The 15,962-nt window shown below is 42.0% G+C and overlaps 1 protein-coding gene across 1 annotated transcript in view; it reads left to right on the forward strand.

Moving 5' to 3' along the window:
* Nucleotides 1–15,962, forward strand: part of REPS1 (RALBP1 associated Eps domain containing 1) — an 89,848-nt gene that overhangs the window by 37,920 nt on the left and 35,966 nt on the right. The window contains exons 2-7 of the mRNA XM_045294589.1: nucleotides 9,043–9,166; nucleotides 11,681–11,877; nucleotides 12,217–12,370; nucleotides 13,038–13,099; nucleotides 13,686–13,848; nucleotides 14,144–14,207. Coding sequence (XP_045150524.1) covers nucleotides 9,043–9,166; nucleotides 11,681–11,877; nucleotides 12,217–12,370; nucleotides 13,038–13,099; nucleotides 13,686–13,848; nucleotides 14,144–14,207 — 764 coding nt within the window. The remainder of the gene's footprint in view (nucleotides 1–9,042; nucleotides 9,167–11,680; nucleotides 11,878–12,216; nucleotides 12,371–13,037; nucleotides 13,100–13,685; nucleotides 13,849–14,143; nucleotides 14,208–15,962) is intronic.

The raw sequence follows: 15,962 nt of genomic DNA on the forward strand, positions 1-15,962 counted from the left end.
TCATATAAATATATTTGCATATGTACATAGAGCTCTTTCCTCTATTTCCCTTGATTTTCCTCCTGTCCCACTATCATGCTCAGTCCCCACCAGGGTTTCAGCACTTCCTCTTTGTTACATTCCCCTTGATCATGCCCTACCAGGCGAAACTATTTAATTCTTAAAGAAATGGTTAAAAATGATCTTCATATCTAAGAAAGATTTCATTGAATGAGAACTGCATAGCAGTGGTGAACCAGGTGGGTGTGGGCACAATGGGATGTGAGTCCCAGCAGCAGTTCTTCATTGCCTACCAGGGGACCCACATGAGCCATCAAAAGATTGGCAGTGCCAACCCATCCGACAGCACCCCAGAAGAAAGGCCTGGTGATCCCCTTTTGTAAATGTTGTCAGTGGCCCTGGAGTCTATTGCAGTTCATGGTGACTTCGTGTGCTAAAGACTGAAACTGCCCCATAGGGTTTTCTTGGCTGTAATCTGTCACAGCAGATTGCCAGGCCTTTCTTTCATGGTGCCGTGGTAAGTTCCAAACTGCGAAGTCAAGCAAAAAGATCACGACCAAGAAAATGCTGTGGAGCAGTTCTATGCTGTAACACATAGGGCCAGGACTTACTGCGCGGTAACTGGATTTGCCCCTGCCCCTAAGGACCTTAACGAGTGTAGATGCCAGGAAGGGCAGAGAAGGAATGTGTGGTGTGGTTAACACAATTACATAGATAATTCAAGTAAATTGTAGATGATCAAAGCTGGAGTACTAGTATGAAAAAAAAGCAAAGATTGTGTGCTTATAGGCTAAAAAGGATGGAAAGTGCTCCTGGAAAGAGGAGGCGCTTAGATGGAACCTAACCGAAGGGTGTGATTTTAGCAGGCAAAGATAGGGTACAGAGTGGGGTGGTCTCTTCCCCACGATCACTGGAGACCATTGTGATCCAGAGGATTTCTACTAGCTGTTTTTTCAGAAGCAAGTCTCCAGGCCTTTCTAGACCCTGTTCGTCTAGATTCTAGAAGCTGTGCTGAAACGCGTTCAGTGTCCTAACAGCACACAAGCCTTCACTGACAGACACAGGGGTGGGAGCTGCACCTGTGAAGCCTTGACCATAAATCCACCCCAGTCTCCTAAGGAGGTGAGAAGCTACCTCAGCCCCCATTATATAAGTAGGACAGCTTAGTGTATAATAATGCCTATGTATTGGGGAGGTGGGGGGAAGACTTGCCCCCACCCTCTTCTTCTCTGCTTTGTAGGCACCATACATATTAGTGTTATGGCAGCCGGGTCATTGGCAGTACCTTCTCCTTATAATTCCCTGGGGACAAAACGTGCAGCTACAGGGGCCAAGTGTTTTGTTGGGCCTATCTTTTGTGAATGACATTGAGTCTATGTTAACATTTGAAAATTGGAAGCATAGCTAAGAACATTGGAGACTTCTGGTCGGGAGAAACCTGAAGCTGACCTCCTTCGCAACATTCCTCAGTAGTAGCTGACCTTGTGCCTGCACCCTTAATTCCTTCCCAGCATCCCCACCTGACTGACACCTACTTGCTCCTGCAGACACTGTGCTTCCGTGACTGCCCGTGGGAAAGAGGGGAACAGCCCTCGCCTCTCTTCCCTTGGCAGTGGAGGATGTGCTCTGTGGTGACAGTTCTCAAAATGGCCTGTGAAGCGGAGTTATGTTCATAATAATAGTTAGATGAGACCTACCTTTTCCACCTGTTGGCATTCATACTTGTGGTGCAAAAGGCGTGGTGATTAAAACTTATGGTTTCTTAATGCACATCAAGGCGGTGTCACCAACAGGACTAGTAAGGATTGTGTTCTTTATTGGCACACATGAAAGAAGTATTTTCCATAAGACTGTCCCTTGAGATGCAAGAAAAAAAAGTTAATTTTGTTAAATCTTGACCTTTGCGTATCCTGTGATGAAAGGGGAAGTGTGCATAAAGCACTTCTGCTGCATGTTGAAATATTATGACAGCGCTGAGGAAAAATACATACGTTACTGTTTGAATTGTAAGCTGAACTAGCTGTTTTTTTCCTTGAACATCATTTTTACTTGAAAGAACAGCAGACTTGCACATTGGGCTGATAGGGCTTTGCAAATGCGGTAAGCATGCCTGTTGCTTTAAGGAAAGCAACTGACTGTTGTAAATGGTGGACTCCAAGCCTTGTGAAAAGAATTTGGGGAAACTTCTTTTGACTACCAGGTGCTTGACTATGACTTGTTCTGATAACCAACCTGATTGTGATTTTAAAAGCAAAGTACAGGAGCTCATTGGATTGGGGTTACTTGTCTGGCTGCTAACTGCAAGGTCAGCAGTTTAAAACCACCAGCCGCTCCAAGGGAGAAAGCTGAAGCTTTCTACTTCAAAAAGTTACACTCTTGGAAATACACAGGAGCACTTCTACCCTGTTCTGTAGGGGTGCCAGGAGTCGGCATAAACTCAAAGGCAGCGAGTTTAGTTTTTTTTTGTTTGTTTGTTTGTTTTGGTCAACAACAAGAATCAGTGCAATAGATGATAGGGCTGCAATCTGCAAGGTCAGCAGTTCGAAACTACCAGCCTCTCTGCTGGAGAAATAAGGGGCTTTCTCCTTCGGTAAACTGTTATAATCTGGGAAACTCACAGGGGCAGTTCTGCCCTGTCCAGTAGGGTCCCTCTGAGTCAGCATCCCCTAGATAGCAATGAGTTTGAATTTGAATATAGTGAATGCAGAACATATGAAGACCTTCCTCCTGCTCTAGACAATAAAGAAAATGTGTGCATTGTAAAGCAGCATACTCATTTGTTTTAAAATTAGAAAAATTATTTTCATAAATACAGCATTCATTATATGCAATTTGAATGAATAAACATGTATGTTTAAGTTTCTAAGTTTGAATTATAATATAGTAGCCATCAACCAATATTTTCAGGTACTCGCTAATTTTTTTGAGAACATAAAGAAATCCTTACACACCACCCTCCCCCCCACCCCCCACCCCCACACACAACAAAGTCATGGTCTCCATTCTATATTGGTTCCCTGCATGTGTTGTACAGCCCATTTGATCTATGGGCCACTATTTCTCAAGCATTTTAATACATATTAACCCCCCAAACGAGTTCATGTCAAGACCGCAATATTTTTTAGTGCCTTTTGTGGGCTAAAAATGCATTGTGAAATCTTCTAATAGACCTAAATTTATTTGACTTCAGAGCCTATAGCTTGAGGGGGATTCTTTGGGACCACTGCCTCCATAGCATGTCCACCATATGAATTTGGTTTAGCTGGACCCTGAAGAGATCGCCAAGGGAAGACTTGGAATCAGGTGAACCTGGCCTTGAGCCCTGACTCTGCCATTTACTAGCCTCAGTTTCCTGCCCTATGAACTAGAGATAGTTGTGGCCAACATGAGAGGATTGTGCTGAGCATTAAATGTTATAACAGGTAAACAAACTTTAATAATTGACACTCAGTATAGTTGGCCCCCACTTCTCATCTCTACTAGATGTGCATTGCCATTATGCATTCCCATGTTACACAAGCTGCGGAGTCGGAGAGGTTAAAGGACTGGTTCACCCAGTTCATAGAACAATAGAAGTTACATTTCACTACTGCCTGTTTGCTAGTCAGTGATGTGCAAACCAAACTGCCCATCCAAAACATCACAAGTCCACTGACCCCGTCCCACTGGAATGGAAGAATTTTTAGCAAAACAAAGGCATTAAGTCAGCCACCTTTTTTGGGACCTATGTGAAAAGGGTAGATCCTATCCTTGCTATTACGTTAAACTTAATCATTAAGTTTCCATTTTGAAAAGAACATGGACACCTTACTGAGCGGATCATACATCCTAGGGGGAAATTAGCACATAGTTATAATAATGAGGAAAACAAATATTTATTGGCATCTGCAGCAGAGGGAAGAAAGAAGTGAGAAAACAAACACACCATGAAAGCAATATCTGCTTGAGTTTGAAGAACAACACCAGACAGCTGATATACAACATTAACTGAAGCTCTGTTCCTTCCATAGACTCACATTTAAGCCAGGCTCACTGCCATCAAGCCATTGCAGACTCATAGTGACCCTATAGGACAGAGTAGAACTGGCCCTGTCGGTTTTTGAGGCCGTAAATCTGTACAGTAACAGACACACACACTGAGGATGATTAGGGAACATGACCTAGGGGTGTCTTCTCAGAGCTAAAGCATGTGGATAAGATGACAATTATCATTTATTTGTCCTCCATCTCAGCCTGTTGGATCAATTAGAAAACAAAACAAAACCCTTCTGTCATTACCATAAAACTTGTGTCCGTGATCTTTCAAGAAGCAATTAATAGCCATTAGTTTAACTATGAAGGAATGGGGAGCCCTTGTGGTATCATAGGTTACATACATCATGGTTTGAGCCCGTCCACCAGATGCGCTATACCCATTATCTCCCTTCCCCAGTTTGTCAGGGAGATTGATCATGGCTACGGCCTCTCCCTGTCTTCCTGGTAGGAGTCACCTTGATGGCTCAGTGTGGTCCGACTCTCGTGCGCTTGTGTGTGTGCGTGCGTGCGTGCGTGCGTGCGTGCGTGCGTGCGCGTGTGTGTGTGTGTGTGTGTGTGTGTGTGTATAAAGTATTCAACATAGCGTTTGGGCTCATTCGAGGTGTGGAATGACTGACTGCTTGCCACAGGCCTCCACAGAACCAAAGGCCTTTTACTGTCAAGCACTAACACACATACCTTTATGAGTACTTATTGTCTGTTTGAGCTTGTGATTTAAACTCATACATACAATTAAACATCAACTTTTAATTGGATCTTTTCTCCTTACAATAAGAAATAACTTTATCCTTGCACACATTCCCCCATCCCCTCACTTTTCTGAGCATGGGATTAGAGAGTTTTCCTTAAGCATTTCAGTTCAAAACCACCAATAGCTCCTTGAGAGGGAGGTGAGGCTCTCTACTCCTGCAGTCTTGGAAACCCATCGGGGCAATTCTACCCTGTCCTATAGGGTTGTGATGAGTCAGAATTGACTCAATGGCATTGGATTTGGGTTTCGGGGGGTTGTTTGTTTCATTGTCACTACCTATAAGACACTGGCAGAAAAAGCATGTTAGCACTTTCTAAGGGTTTGCACACTGAGGAAGCAGACATTTTTTGAGGAAAGGATGTGATGTCATGGTGGAAATTAAGTCACCCATGTGCATTATAATTCTGCCAGTGGGCTTTTTGTTTTGTTTTGTTTTTTGACCCTTCTGCTAATAGGCAAGTGGCTTATAAGACCAATTCTACTACATTATTTTCCAAGATACGGTGGAACTTGGAAGTACTAAGAACTGTACCTAGCACCAAGTGTGCTCAATAAATGTTCAATCTATTCTCACCCCAACCTTTGTATATATGGAGGTAAAAATAATTGTGCGTATGTAATCTGCCCGTTGAAGAACTCGTCAAGTCATTGCCAAGGAACTATTTATTGTTTATAAAAGCCGCATCCAAAGGAGGGAATGGTAACAAAGCTTACATTGTGAACACTTGGTTTGCGGAAGGCAGTGGACAACATGGAAGCCCCAAATCCATTTGCAGGGTCTACACAAGGATGAAGCCCCAGGTGAATCCCCTCTGAGCCTAGTCCAGGGATGTGAATAGCCTTGTTTCCAGACAGCATTGCAAAGTCCAGTATGGCAGACGTAGTTAGGTTAAATTGTTCTATCTTGCGATTTTATCTTCCTTTTGACCCATTTTAAAGTCGTTTATGTTCAGATAAATAAACAAACACGGAGAAATGCATGTGGAGTAAGCCTCGGGTGAATCTCCTCTGAAGGTAGGCGGGTAGGTGAGCAGCACTGTCATCTTGCAGAGTGCATTGGAAAATGGATTACTGAAGATGCAGTTAGGTTAAAATGGAACACCTGCCGCTTGATCTCCTTTGACCTGTTTTTATTCTCATTTTTAATATTTTCTGCTTTCTTTTCAATTGAGTCTTTTCTCTGTTTTACCTTTATATTATTAGCTTTTTAATTTTTTTAAATGTTTTTCTGTATTTGCAATCCAAGATAAACACAGTAACTGGATTAATGGGTTTCTTGGGAGTACGGCAGGAGAGATTGGGGGCTATGTGGAGCTAATAACTGGCTTCACAAAGGAAGAAAATGTTCTAAAATTGATTGTGGTGATGATTTTACAACTCTTTAGTATGATTGAACTATTGAACTGCATGATACATGAATTATGTACCAATAAAACTTTTTTCAAATAAAAAAATAAACTATTCTTCTGTGTATAGTTTTAAAAGCTTGGTTATCTATCTAAGCCCTTGGTGTATAAGGCAGAGAAGCAAAGGCTGCTGATCCAATATGAAATGACACCTTGGCAGCAAAGGAAATGTCCCCCATTATTGAAAAAAACAAAATAAAAATCACAGACTCTCTTGAGGGTGTTATTCTATTAGACAGAAGTAAAGAATCCCCATTTTTATCTTAAAGTTCTTGAATGCTGTTAGTCTAGGTTGATGAGAAACAAATCCAGGACACTCGTATGTGTGTAAGAGGGGGTGTTTATCAAACAGTGATTGTACACTGAGAAAACATCCCAGTCCAGATCAAGTCCATGAGTCCGATATCAGCCCTTATGTCTGATAGCAGTCTGTAAATCCCACTTCAGACTCACAACACATGCAATGATGCCGAATTCAGGAAGATCACAGACCAATGGGTAGAAAGCCTTGTGGATCCAGTGGCGGCGGAAGCACCTTAGCATTGATGTGAGTCTCCACATGGCTCCTCCAGCTCCAGTGTTCTGGCTCCATCAGCATATCTCCATGTGGCTTGTCAACAGGAATGTCTCTCAGGGAGACAAAGTGGAGAGGAGATCTGGCCTCCAGTGAACTATTTTTTCTCCTTCCTGCTTTCAAATGAGGTCATCAAGCTGCAATGTGATTGACAGGATAGACCCCACCCCTTCGCAAGTTGACAGATTGTGTAACTGCCACAAATGCATAGGTGCATTCTAGTACCATATACAGATTTCTTTCTAAAATCTGCATTATCAAAAATACATGTGATCTGTAGGAATTACTGTTTATTATACACTTAAAGCCATTTGCTTTGGGTTTTCATTAGAATGGCTAACTAGAAACATGGAATCTCCATGTACAGGGAGAGTGACCTCATACCTCACACTATTTATGTAAAAATTAAAGGCCTAAATGTAAGAACTAAAACTCATGGAAGTAAACAGAGGTAAAGCCTTGGAAGCTTGTTTTTGACAGAAGGTTTGTAGAAATGACATCAAAAGCACAAGCAACAAAAGAAAATAAAAAAGATAAATTGGACTTTATTCAAACTTTTTGCACAAAGGACTCTTAACAGAAGACAATCTACATATTGGAAACAATTGGACCAGGGGCCATATGTCAAACCAAAAACCAACGTACTGCCATCAAATCCATGCCCACTCATAGTGACCCTAAGGACAGGGTAGAACTGCCCCTGTGGGTTTCCAAGAAGGTAACTTTATGGGAATAAAAAGGCCCTCTTTCTTCCACAGAGCAGCTGGTAGTTAAATCACAGACTAAACTCTTAACAACTACACCACCAGCGCTCCCCTGATCTCACTAAAAACCACCGCTCTCGATTCCAGCTCCACTATAAAGTCTTTATAGGAGCAGACGACCTCATCTTTTTCATGAAAAGCAGGTGGTAGGTTTGAACTCTGACCTTATGGTTAGCAGCCTGATGCCTAAGCCACAGTGACACCAGACTCCTGAAGGGTGTTAATCTTCAGAATGTATGAAGAACAGAAAGACAGCCCAGTCCCCCAAATAGGCAAAGGACTTGAGTTTCACCAAAGAAGATATACAAACGCCCGAAAAGTGCAAGAAAAGATGCTCATTAATCATTAGGAAAATGCAAATAACACCACATGTAAGATACCACTTTAACCACACTGTGATTAAAAGAAAGCAAAAGAAAAACTCAGCAGTAGAACTGGAATTCTTAACTGTGTTGGTGGGAATGTAAAACGATGTAGCTTCAGTGGAAAACTGTTTGGTTCCTCAAAAAAAATTAAATGTAGCATAAATATATGGCCCAGTGTGTACTCATTCCAGTTCATCTGCCCATCAGCAGATGAGTAGATAAATAAAATGTGATCCATACACATAGTAGACTATTGAAACCCAAACCCACTGCCATCAATTCAAATTCCAACTTATAGCCACCTCTATAAGGCTTTTGTAAATCGTTATGTGAACAGACAGCTTCAACTGTCGCCCATGAAGCGGCTGGTGGGTGGGAACTGCCTACCTTGTAGTTAGTGGTCCAATCAATGCCTAACCTACAGTGGCACCAGGGAATGGAATATTACATAATCATAAAGAGAAACTATGTCTTGATAATTTGCTCCAATGTGAATTGTGCTGAGTGAAATATGTGAGGCATAAAAGGATACAGTGTATGGTCCCACTTATATGGAATACATAGAATAATCAAGTCCATAGAAACCAAAGTTCATTAATGGTCACAAGGATCAAGAAAGAGGGGGATTGGGGACATTATTCCTATGGGGCCACAGACTTTCTGTTAAGGGTTGCACATGACCGTGATAAACAATGACATTGAATTGCACACCTGCTGGGATCTCCCTGCTGAGAATTTTCACACAAACACAGGCTGAATCAAAACCTACATTTTAACAATGTCAGAAGTTGGAGCTGGAATGAACTAGTTCAAAGCCCTTGTACACATAAAATGTTAAAATGGCAAATATTTTGTGATATGATATATACATATTATTTAAAAAACAATGAAAGGAAAAATTATTCTAATAACATAAAATGACTTTTCATGTGGATTTTAGATAACTAGGGGAATAGTAACCTTATTCTGAGACCAGCAACTTTTCCAGTTTAAGCACACAAAGTTGAAAATCAAGAAAATTGGTTGTCACATGAGAGGTGTATACTCCATGTATGGAATAATAATCACAGATAGAGGAGTGGTAGCCCCTTCCTCGCAAAGTGAATGTTTGTCCTAAGCCCCGTCCTGATGCTGTGTTCTTTTATAGATTACGGAGCTGTGCGGTGCCACAAGACTTGGCTATTTTGGAAGAAGTCAGTTCTACATTGCTTTGAAACTTGTAGCTGTTGCTCAGTCTGGTTTCCCATTAAGAGTAGAAAGTATAAATACAGGTAAGTAATATATTTCAGTAACTGAAATAATTGACAAATGAAATAAAAAGTAAAGCGATAAAACTGGTATTACAGTGACGTTTGTGATATTGAATGAACTTATCGGCTTTATTTCCATTACCATGATTTCTCTCATTAGTGAGATTTAAATAGATCTAAAATCCTTTATGGCATATGATACACATTTTATGCATAGTTGTTAGTGCTCACATGGTGATTTTTGCGGATTAATTTACTAAACATTGTAATGTGGCCTTTTATATTCTTATCTTTTCTGATAAGGAGTAAACATATCTGGTGTTTTCATGTTGGGACTGCTGTGATGGCTCCATTTGGAATTACCACATTTTTCTGCCCACAGTGTACATGTTGTGTTTGTTATGTAAACCATGAGACCCCTCTTGTTAGTTCCCTCCATGAACTGTGGGCATCATTGACATGGGCATATTATATACAAGGAAAAAAAAAAGGTAGACAGTAACAATGGATCGAAAGCATTCTTATTGATAGAGCTGAATATTAAGCCATTAATAGATGAAACCTAGTTACAGAAATCTCACCTTCTTACAGGGGTCACCTTGGATCATTTATTTTACAAGCATGTGGAAGCTGGGATGGCATAGTGGATTACTGCCATAAACCGAAATCAAGGCCGTACCTGACATCCTCTGGCTTCCCTCTTGCCACGAGGCAGGTGTCCAGGAGGACCGGCCTCTGTGGTCCATCCTTCTTTAGCTATTTGGATACCAACAGTTCTTCCACACCACTCTGCATCTGTGTCAGTTTCAACAATTCATGCAGTGGTCACACAGACTCACAGACATTACTTACAATTAAAGAGCTTTATTAGGAAAGAGGAAAGTTAATAGGTTATCATAAGTCAGGATCAACAAGCAATAAGGATTTAGTCCGGCGGTTCTCAACCTTCCTAATGCCGTGACCCTTTCATACAGTTCCTCATGTTGTGGTGACCCCCCAACCATAAAATTATTTTCATTGCTACTTCATCACTGTAATTTTGCTACTGTTATGAATCAGGCAACCCCTGTGAAAGGGTCGTTCGACTCCCAAAGGGATTGTGACCCACAGGTTGAGAACCGTGATTTAGTCATTTATCTCCTCAGCCAGCAATCAAATCTTTCTCTCCAGTTCTTAGTGTCAGCCACATGGTCCCTCTCGGCCTTTGCCTCCATGAGCCCAGAAGCCAGCCCATAGGTGTAACTCTGCGCCGCCTCCCTCTTCCCGGCTGCCCCCCCCTCCCCGGCCCCCCCCCCCCCCCCCAGTTCCATAGACTCGAGCCAGATGAGAAGGTGCCCCACAGACTCAATGCTGCTCTGCTGAGTCTCCCTGCCATGGTCTCCGATGTATCTGGCCTCCTCAACCTTTGCCTCTTCAGACAGAGAGCTTTAATGTGCTCTTCCAGGGACCTCAAGGTTTTTTCTCTCTCCCAAGATGGTTCATCCTTATAGCTGGGGGCAGCAGTGCAAACAGACCAAGCCCCTCTGGTAGTGCCGCACACTCCCTGTCTGCACAGTCCCATCCAGTTCTTTAGTGGAAGTTGTAAAAGAGCCAACTTAAGAAATTTCACTGCCCCACAGTTAATTGTTGGACTGCTAAACACAAGGTCTGCAGTTCAAAACCACCAGTTGCCCCATGGGAGAAAGATGAGGCTTTCTACTCTCGTAAAGAGTCTTAGAAACCCACAAGGGGCCGTTCTGTCCTGTGATAGTGGGCCACCATGAGTCAGACCCAACAAGAAGGCAGTGCATTTGGAAGCTGAGTACCTATGTGCCGATCCTGCAGTAGCTTTCACAGGCAAACGCAGAAAAGGAAACTCCAGGTGCTATGTGATGTGAGAATTTGTATCAAAAGCCCCGGTCTCCTACAGTTGATAATTTACATGTTTGGGGTAATTATGGGTTACATAATTTTACAGAATGTCTAATGAGGTCAGTATATTTCCTCGTTGGTATGCAGATTCTGAAGAGAAAAGATTGTACAGCAGACATTTCTGCATTGGCAGTGTCAGCATTAGTGCCACTCTCTGCTTCACTTGAAGTGCATACCTAGTACTGCACAGAGCCCTAGGCATCGGGCTTGGACAGACCTGGATTCGGAGCCTCTCGCTTAGTACCGATGGGACCCTGGCCCCGCAGCGCCTTAGTTTTCTGTTTCTTACCTGTGATCGTTGCAGGGCCGAGGAGGTTATGACCTCACATGAAGTGGTAAGCATGGTGGCTGGCGTGCAGTGGACATTGCCTAAAGGGCCACTGTTGTCTTCTCATGAAAGGATCCTTTGATATTATAACCATTTCATTCTCCTAAGGTCCATCTACACTCTGAGGTAGCCGAAGGCCTGCATTTTATAGTGCTAGGCATTTGGTGCCTGTTATGTCTGCGCTGGTTTCGGCAAACACTATTTCTCATGTCTAATTAATCATCTCGTTTCATTGGTTAGTGTGCCTGTGTGCCCTTTATACCTTTTAAAGCAATAACTATCTGTGTGCTTCACAGTGAAGGACCTCCCTCTGCCAAGATTTGTAGCGTCAAAGAATGAGCAAGAATCTCGCCATGCAGCCTCCTACTCTTCAGATTCCGAAAACCCAGGGTCTTATTCTGGTGTGATTCCCCCCCCTCCTGGCAGGGGGCAAGTGAAAAAGGGATCCGTCAGCCATGACGCTGTCCAGCCCCGCACATCTTCAGAGCAGCAGGTAGCCACACCCTGTCAGTGTTAGCAGTTGGTGCTGTGTGCAGCTGCTTACACCAAAATTCTATTTCTGAGCTTTGTCATTAAAATGTTACCTTAAAATTGAAATTTTTAAATCTCCAAGGTCTGATTTAAGGACAATTCCTGCTTGGCCTTTAATGTTATATATATTTGCCCTCACTTTGAAATGATGGAACCAGCAGCCCCTACGTGCAACAAATTCCTCATCGTCATCACCTTTACTTGCTGCATGGGCAGCTTCTGAACAGCTGGGAAGGCGGCAGTTGACTTACTCAGGGACAGTCCTAGTCAGTAATGTGGGGGCTGCCTGTGTTTGTTCCAGGAACCTGCCTCCCCTGTTGTCTCGCCGCAGCAGTCCCCGCCATCCTCTCCACACACCTGGAGGAAGCACAGCCGGCATCCCAGTGGGGGGAACAGTGAGAGGCCTCTTGCGGGACCCGGGCCCTTCTGGTCACCGTTTGGTGAAGCACAATCAGGTATTTAGAAGTTCTTGAATTAAAAGTAACAGTGGGGTTGTGAGCTAAAGTCTTGGTGACTTGAAGTTCTCGCCAAGCTTACAATGATCTACTGTAAACAAGTGCCTTAAACTGAAGCTAGTCACCTCTGAGGATTTGTAGCAGTAGATCCATCCTTGGAAAAGTGGTCACAACATCTACTTTGATATCTGCCATGCTTACAAGGAGCCTTGGTGACCCAACAGTGAAAGCACTTGGTTGAAAAGGTTTCTGGTTTGAACCCAGGAGAAGGAACTGTGATGCTACCAGCCAAGAAAACCTTCAGGGGCAGCTCTGCTCTGTCACACTGGGTAGCCGTGGGTCAGCGTCAGTGCGACGACACTCAGTAATAGTACGACATTGAGAGACATGCTTGTGAATATTTGAGTTTCTGAAACTATAGCGAATACATTAATCATCCCTTTGAATCCTGAGTGCAAGTTAAATCCTAAAGATTTAAATGGTGTGCATGTTTTAATTGAGCGGGAAAGATTCCATTTCGGTAGTTGTTTAAGTGTCTTCAGAATTTGAGTTGGAAAGAAAGTGTTTGCAATATGTGTGTGTCTTTGTTTATTCTGAAGAAAATACTTGGAAACTCCGTATTTGCCCTTCAAAAGGGAGTCAGTATGTGCCTGCGCTTCGCTTTCAGGTCCTTCTGCTGGTGACGCAGTGTGGTCAGGCCACTCTCCACCGCCACCGCAAGAAAACTGGGTCAGTTTTGCAGATACTCCACCAACCAGTACTCTTTTAGCCATGCATCCTGCTTCTGTCCAGGTGTGACATTTTACTGGTATTGCATTTTTATTTGCTTCATTCAAGGTATTGCTGCAGTCCTTGTTTGTATACTTTGCTGTTGCACTTTGATAAATGCAAGTTTACTATTTTGTAAAGAACACAGAACTCTGCTCTGAGCTGCCCTTTCTTCAAGTGTGCTTTCATTGGAATGTTTCACTAAAGGTTTTAGCGATTTTTTTTCTATCTCTAAGCCTGTAATGAAGTTTTAAAAGAGTTTGCATCTAAGAATATATTTGCTTGGCTTTCTTAGCACATTCCTCATAACTTTCTGTTGCTTACATAATTGCTGTCATTTCTATACATTTATCTATCGCTGTGCCGAAACACATCTAATAACCTGACTATAACAAATGTGTACTTTGCTGCTGAGTTTGGGAAGACTTCTTACACTGTAAACAACCACAGCAAGTAAGTTTTACCTTCCAAAATAAGCCACCGAGTGCCTTGGTCCATATATCCCTATCCATAGATGCTGTACTGAGTCAAAAATGTTTCCTTACAGGACCAGACAACAGTCCGAACTGTAGCCTCAGCTACAACTGCCAATGAAATTCGTAGGCAATCCAGTAGTTACGATGATCCTTGGAAAATAACAGATGAACAAAGACAGTATTATGTAAATCAGTTTAAAACCATTCAGCCTGATCTAAACGGATTTATTCCAGGTGAGTCGGTCCACCCAGGAGCTCTTCTAGATGTGCCAGGACTGCCTCCCTCTTGGCGGCGGCTCAGCCATTGTTTGACTGGCTGGGTATTTGATAATGACAGAAGATAATTCTCAACTCTGTTGTCTAAAAGCCATTTAAAATCACCGATGACCAAAAAGAGAACATAAACACATTTAAGCGTATCTCCCCTGCCCCCCTCCCCCACTACCAAAAAAATATTCTAATGACTCATTCCTTATTGTTCTTCCGTAAGTTCAGAATGACATTAAACCCCACTCTCTTAATATTTCAGGATCTGCAGCTAAAGAGTTTTTTACAAAGTCAAAACTCCCTATTCTTGAACTTTCTCATATTTGGTAAGTGTTGGGGATTGTGGGCTATTTCAAAGGTGATTTCCATCAAGTAGATGTTGAACCCTAGAAAATAATCTGCTGCACTTGCTTCCTCGAGAATGCTCTCAAAAGAGCTCAGTACTGCCTTAGGACAGCCACTTCTCACTTCAGAAAAGGATACCAATAAAGGAGTTCGTACCAAAGACCTACTTAAGTCTTGAAACTGTATCCGTTATCTCTCTCTTTTTGTACCAGTTATTTCTTGTTGCTAGCATAATGAGATTGAATTTATTAAGCTAAAAGCTAGATTGCCCTAGATGGTTTTGTGTACCCCATTTGTTTTTTAAACAAATTTGATAGTCTCTGCCAAGTCATGAGCTTACACCGTGTTTAGTGCCTGTTTAAGCACACAGTGAGACTCAGGAGAGCTGCTGTATGATTAGAATTCGTCATTAGATCACAAATTACAACCATAAATTGCTTTTAAAAATAATTATCAGGCAAACTGTTTTCTCAGTGTACAGTTTTATTGTTCGTCTTTTTATTTTCCTTCCCCTTCTTCCTTTCCCTCCTCCTTCCAGTCCCCCTCGCCATAACCACCACCGTCTATAATTTCTTAAACTTTACTATCAGTAGGTTTGCCTGTTCAAGCAGTTCCCCAGGTTGTGATCGTCTGAGTTCTGTACAACTGTATTATGAACCAATCACAGCAAATCCCATTATAATAAAACTTGGACTACATTTAATGGTTCTTGATACCAAACGGGGACAGCTTTGCAACATACATCAAAACATTACTACTGGTAGTTACTATTATTACAGTACTGATTGTGTTAAAGGTGTTCTGATGTATCTGAAAATATTTCTTTAGTGTGTTCTTTATGAATAGAAAGGTACATTACACAGTAAGAAACATTTCACTCGTTAGATATGAACCACACCTAACTTCTGACTTAACGTACAAATTCTATTTGAAGACAGATTTAGGAACAGACCTCATTTATAATCTGGGAACTGCCTGTATTTGAAAGTATTTTTTAACTGGTTTCTAAAAGCGAAGAGTACTGTAGAGGAAGTGGGCAGATGTCAAACCTGAAAAATGACGAGCTAGCAATATAACGTACACCTGCTATTTATACTTATAGATACATTTAAAAAAATAAAATAAAATGGTTGCCTTTGGACCCAGGGAATAGCAAGTACAGCAGAGAAGGGCTGTTGGCTTTTGTATTAATAAGCTTTGTAATCTCTTTGCTTTAAAGCATAGGGATAAAACTGTGAGAGCAAATGGAACTATTTATAGTTTTTTAAATCTGTTACTAAAGACATATGTGGATCAAAGATCTTTTTAACGTGTTTATTTTTTTGGAGCTGTTGATATTTTTTTTCTTTTAAAAATCATTTTTTTGGGAGCTCATACAATTCTTACCACAATCCATACATCCATCCATGTGTCAAGCATATTTGTATGTCATCATTCCCAAAACATTTTCTTTTTACTTGAGCCCTTGGTATCAGCTCTTCATGTTTTCCCATCCTTCCCTGCCCCCCCTCATGAACCCTTGATATTTTATAAATTATTATCTTGTTATGTATTACACTGTCCGACGTCTCCCTTCACCCACTTTTCTGTTGTCCATCCCCCAGGGAGGGGGTTCTATGTAGATCCTTGTAATCGGTTCCCCCTTTCTACCACACCTTCCCCTCAGCCTCTGTATTAGTCTGGGAACTGTGGAGAAACAAATCCACAGCAACTCATGTATAAGAGAGAGTTTTATG

The sequence above is a fragment of the Echinops telfairi genome, unplaced genomic scaffold (genome assembly GCF_000313985.2).
Source record: "Echinops telfairi isolate 266 unplaced genomic scaffold, ASM31398v2 ScPeMD7_3533;HRSCAF=4204_0, whole genome shotgun sequence".
NCBI lineage: Eukaryota > Metazoa > Chordata > Mammalia > Afrosoricida > Tenrecidae > Echinops > Echinops telfairi.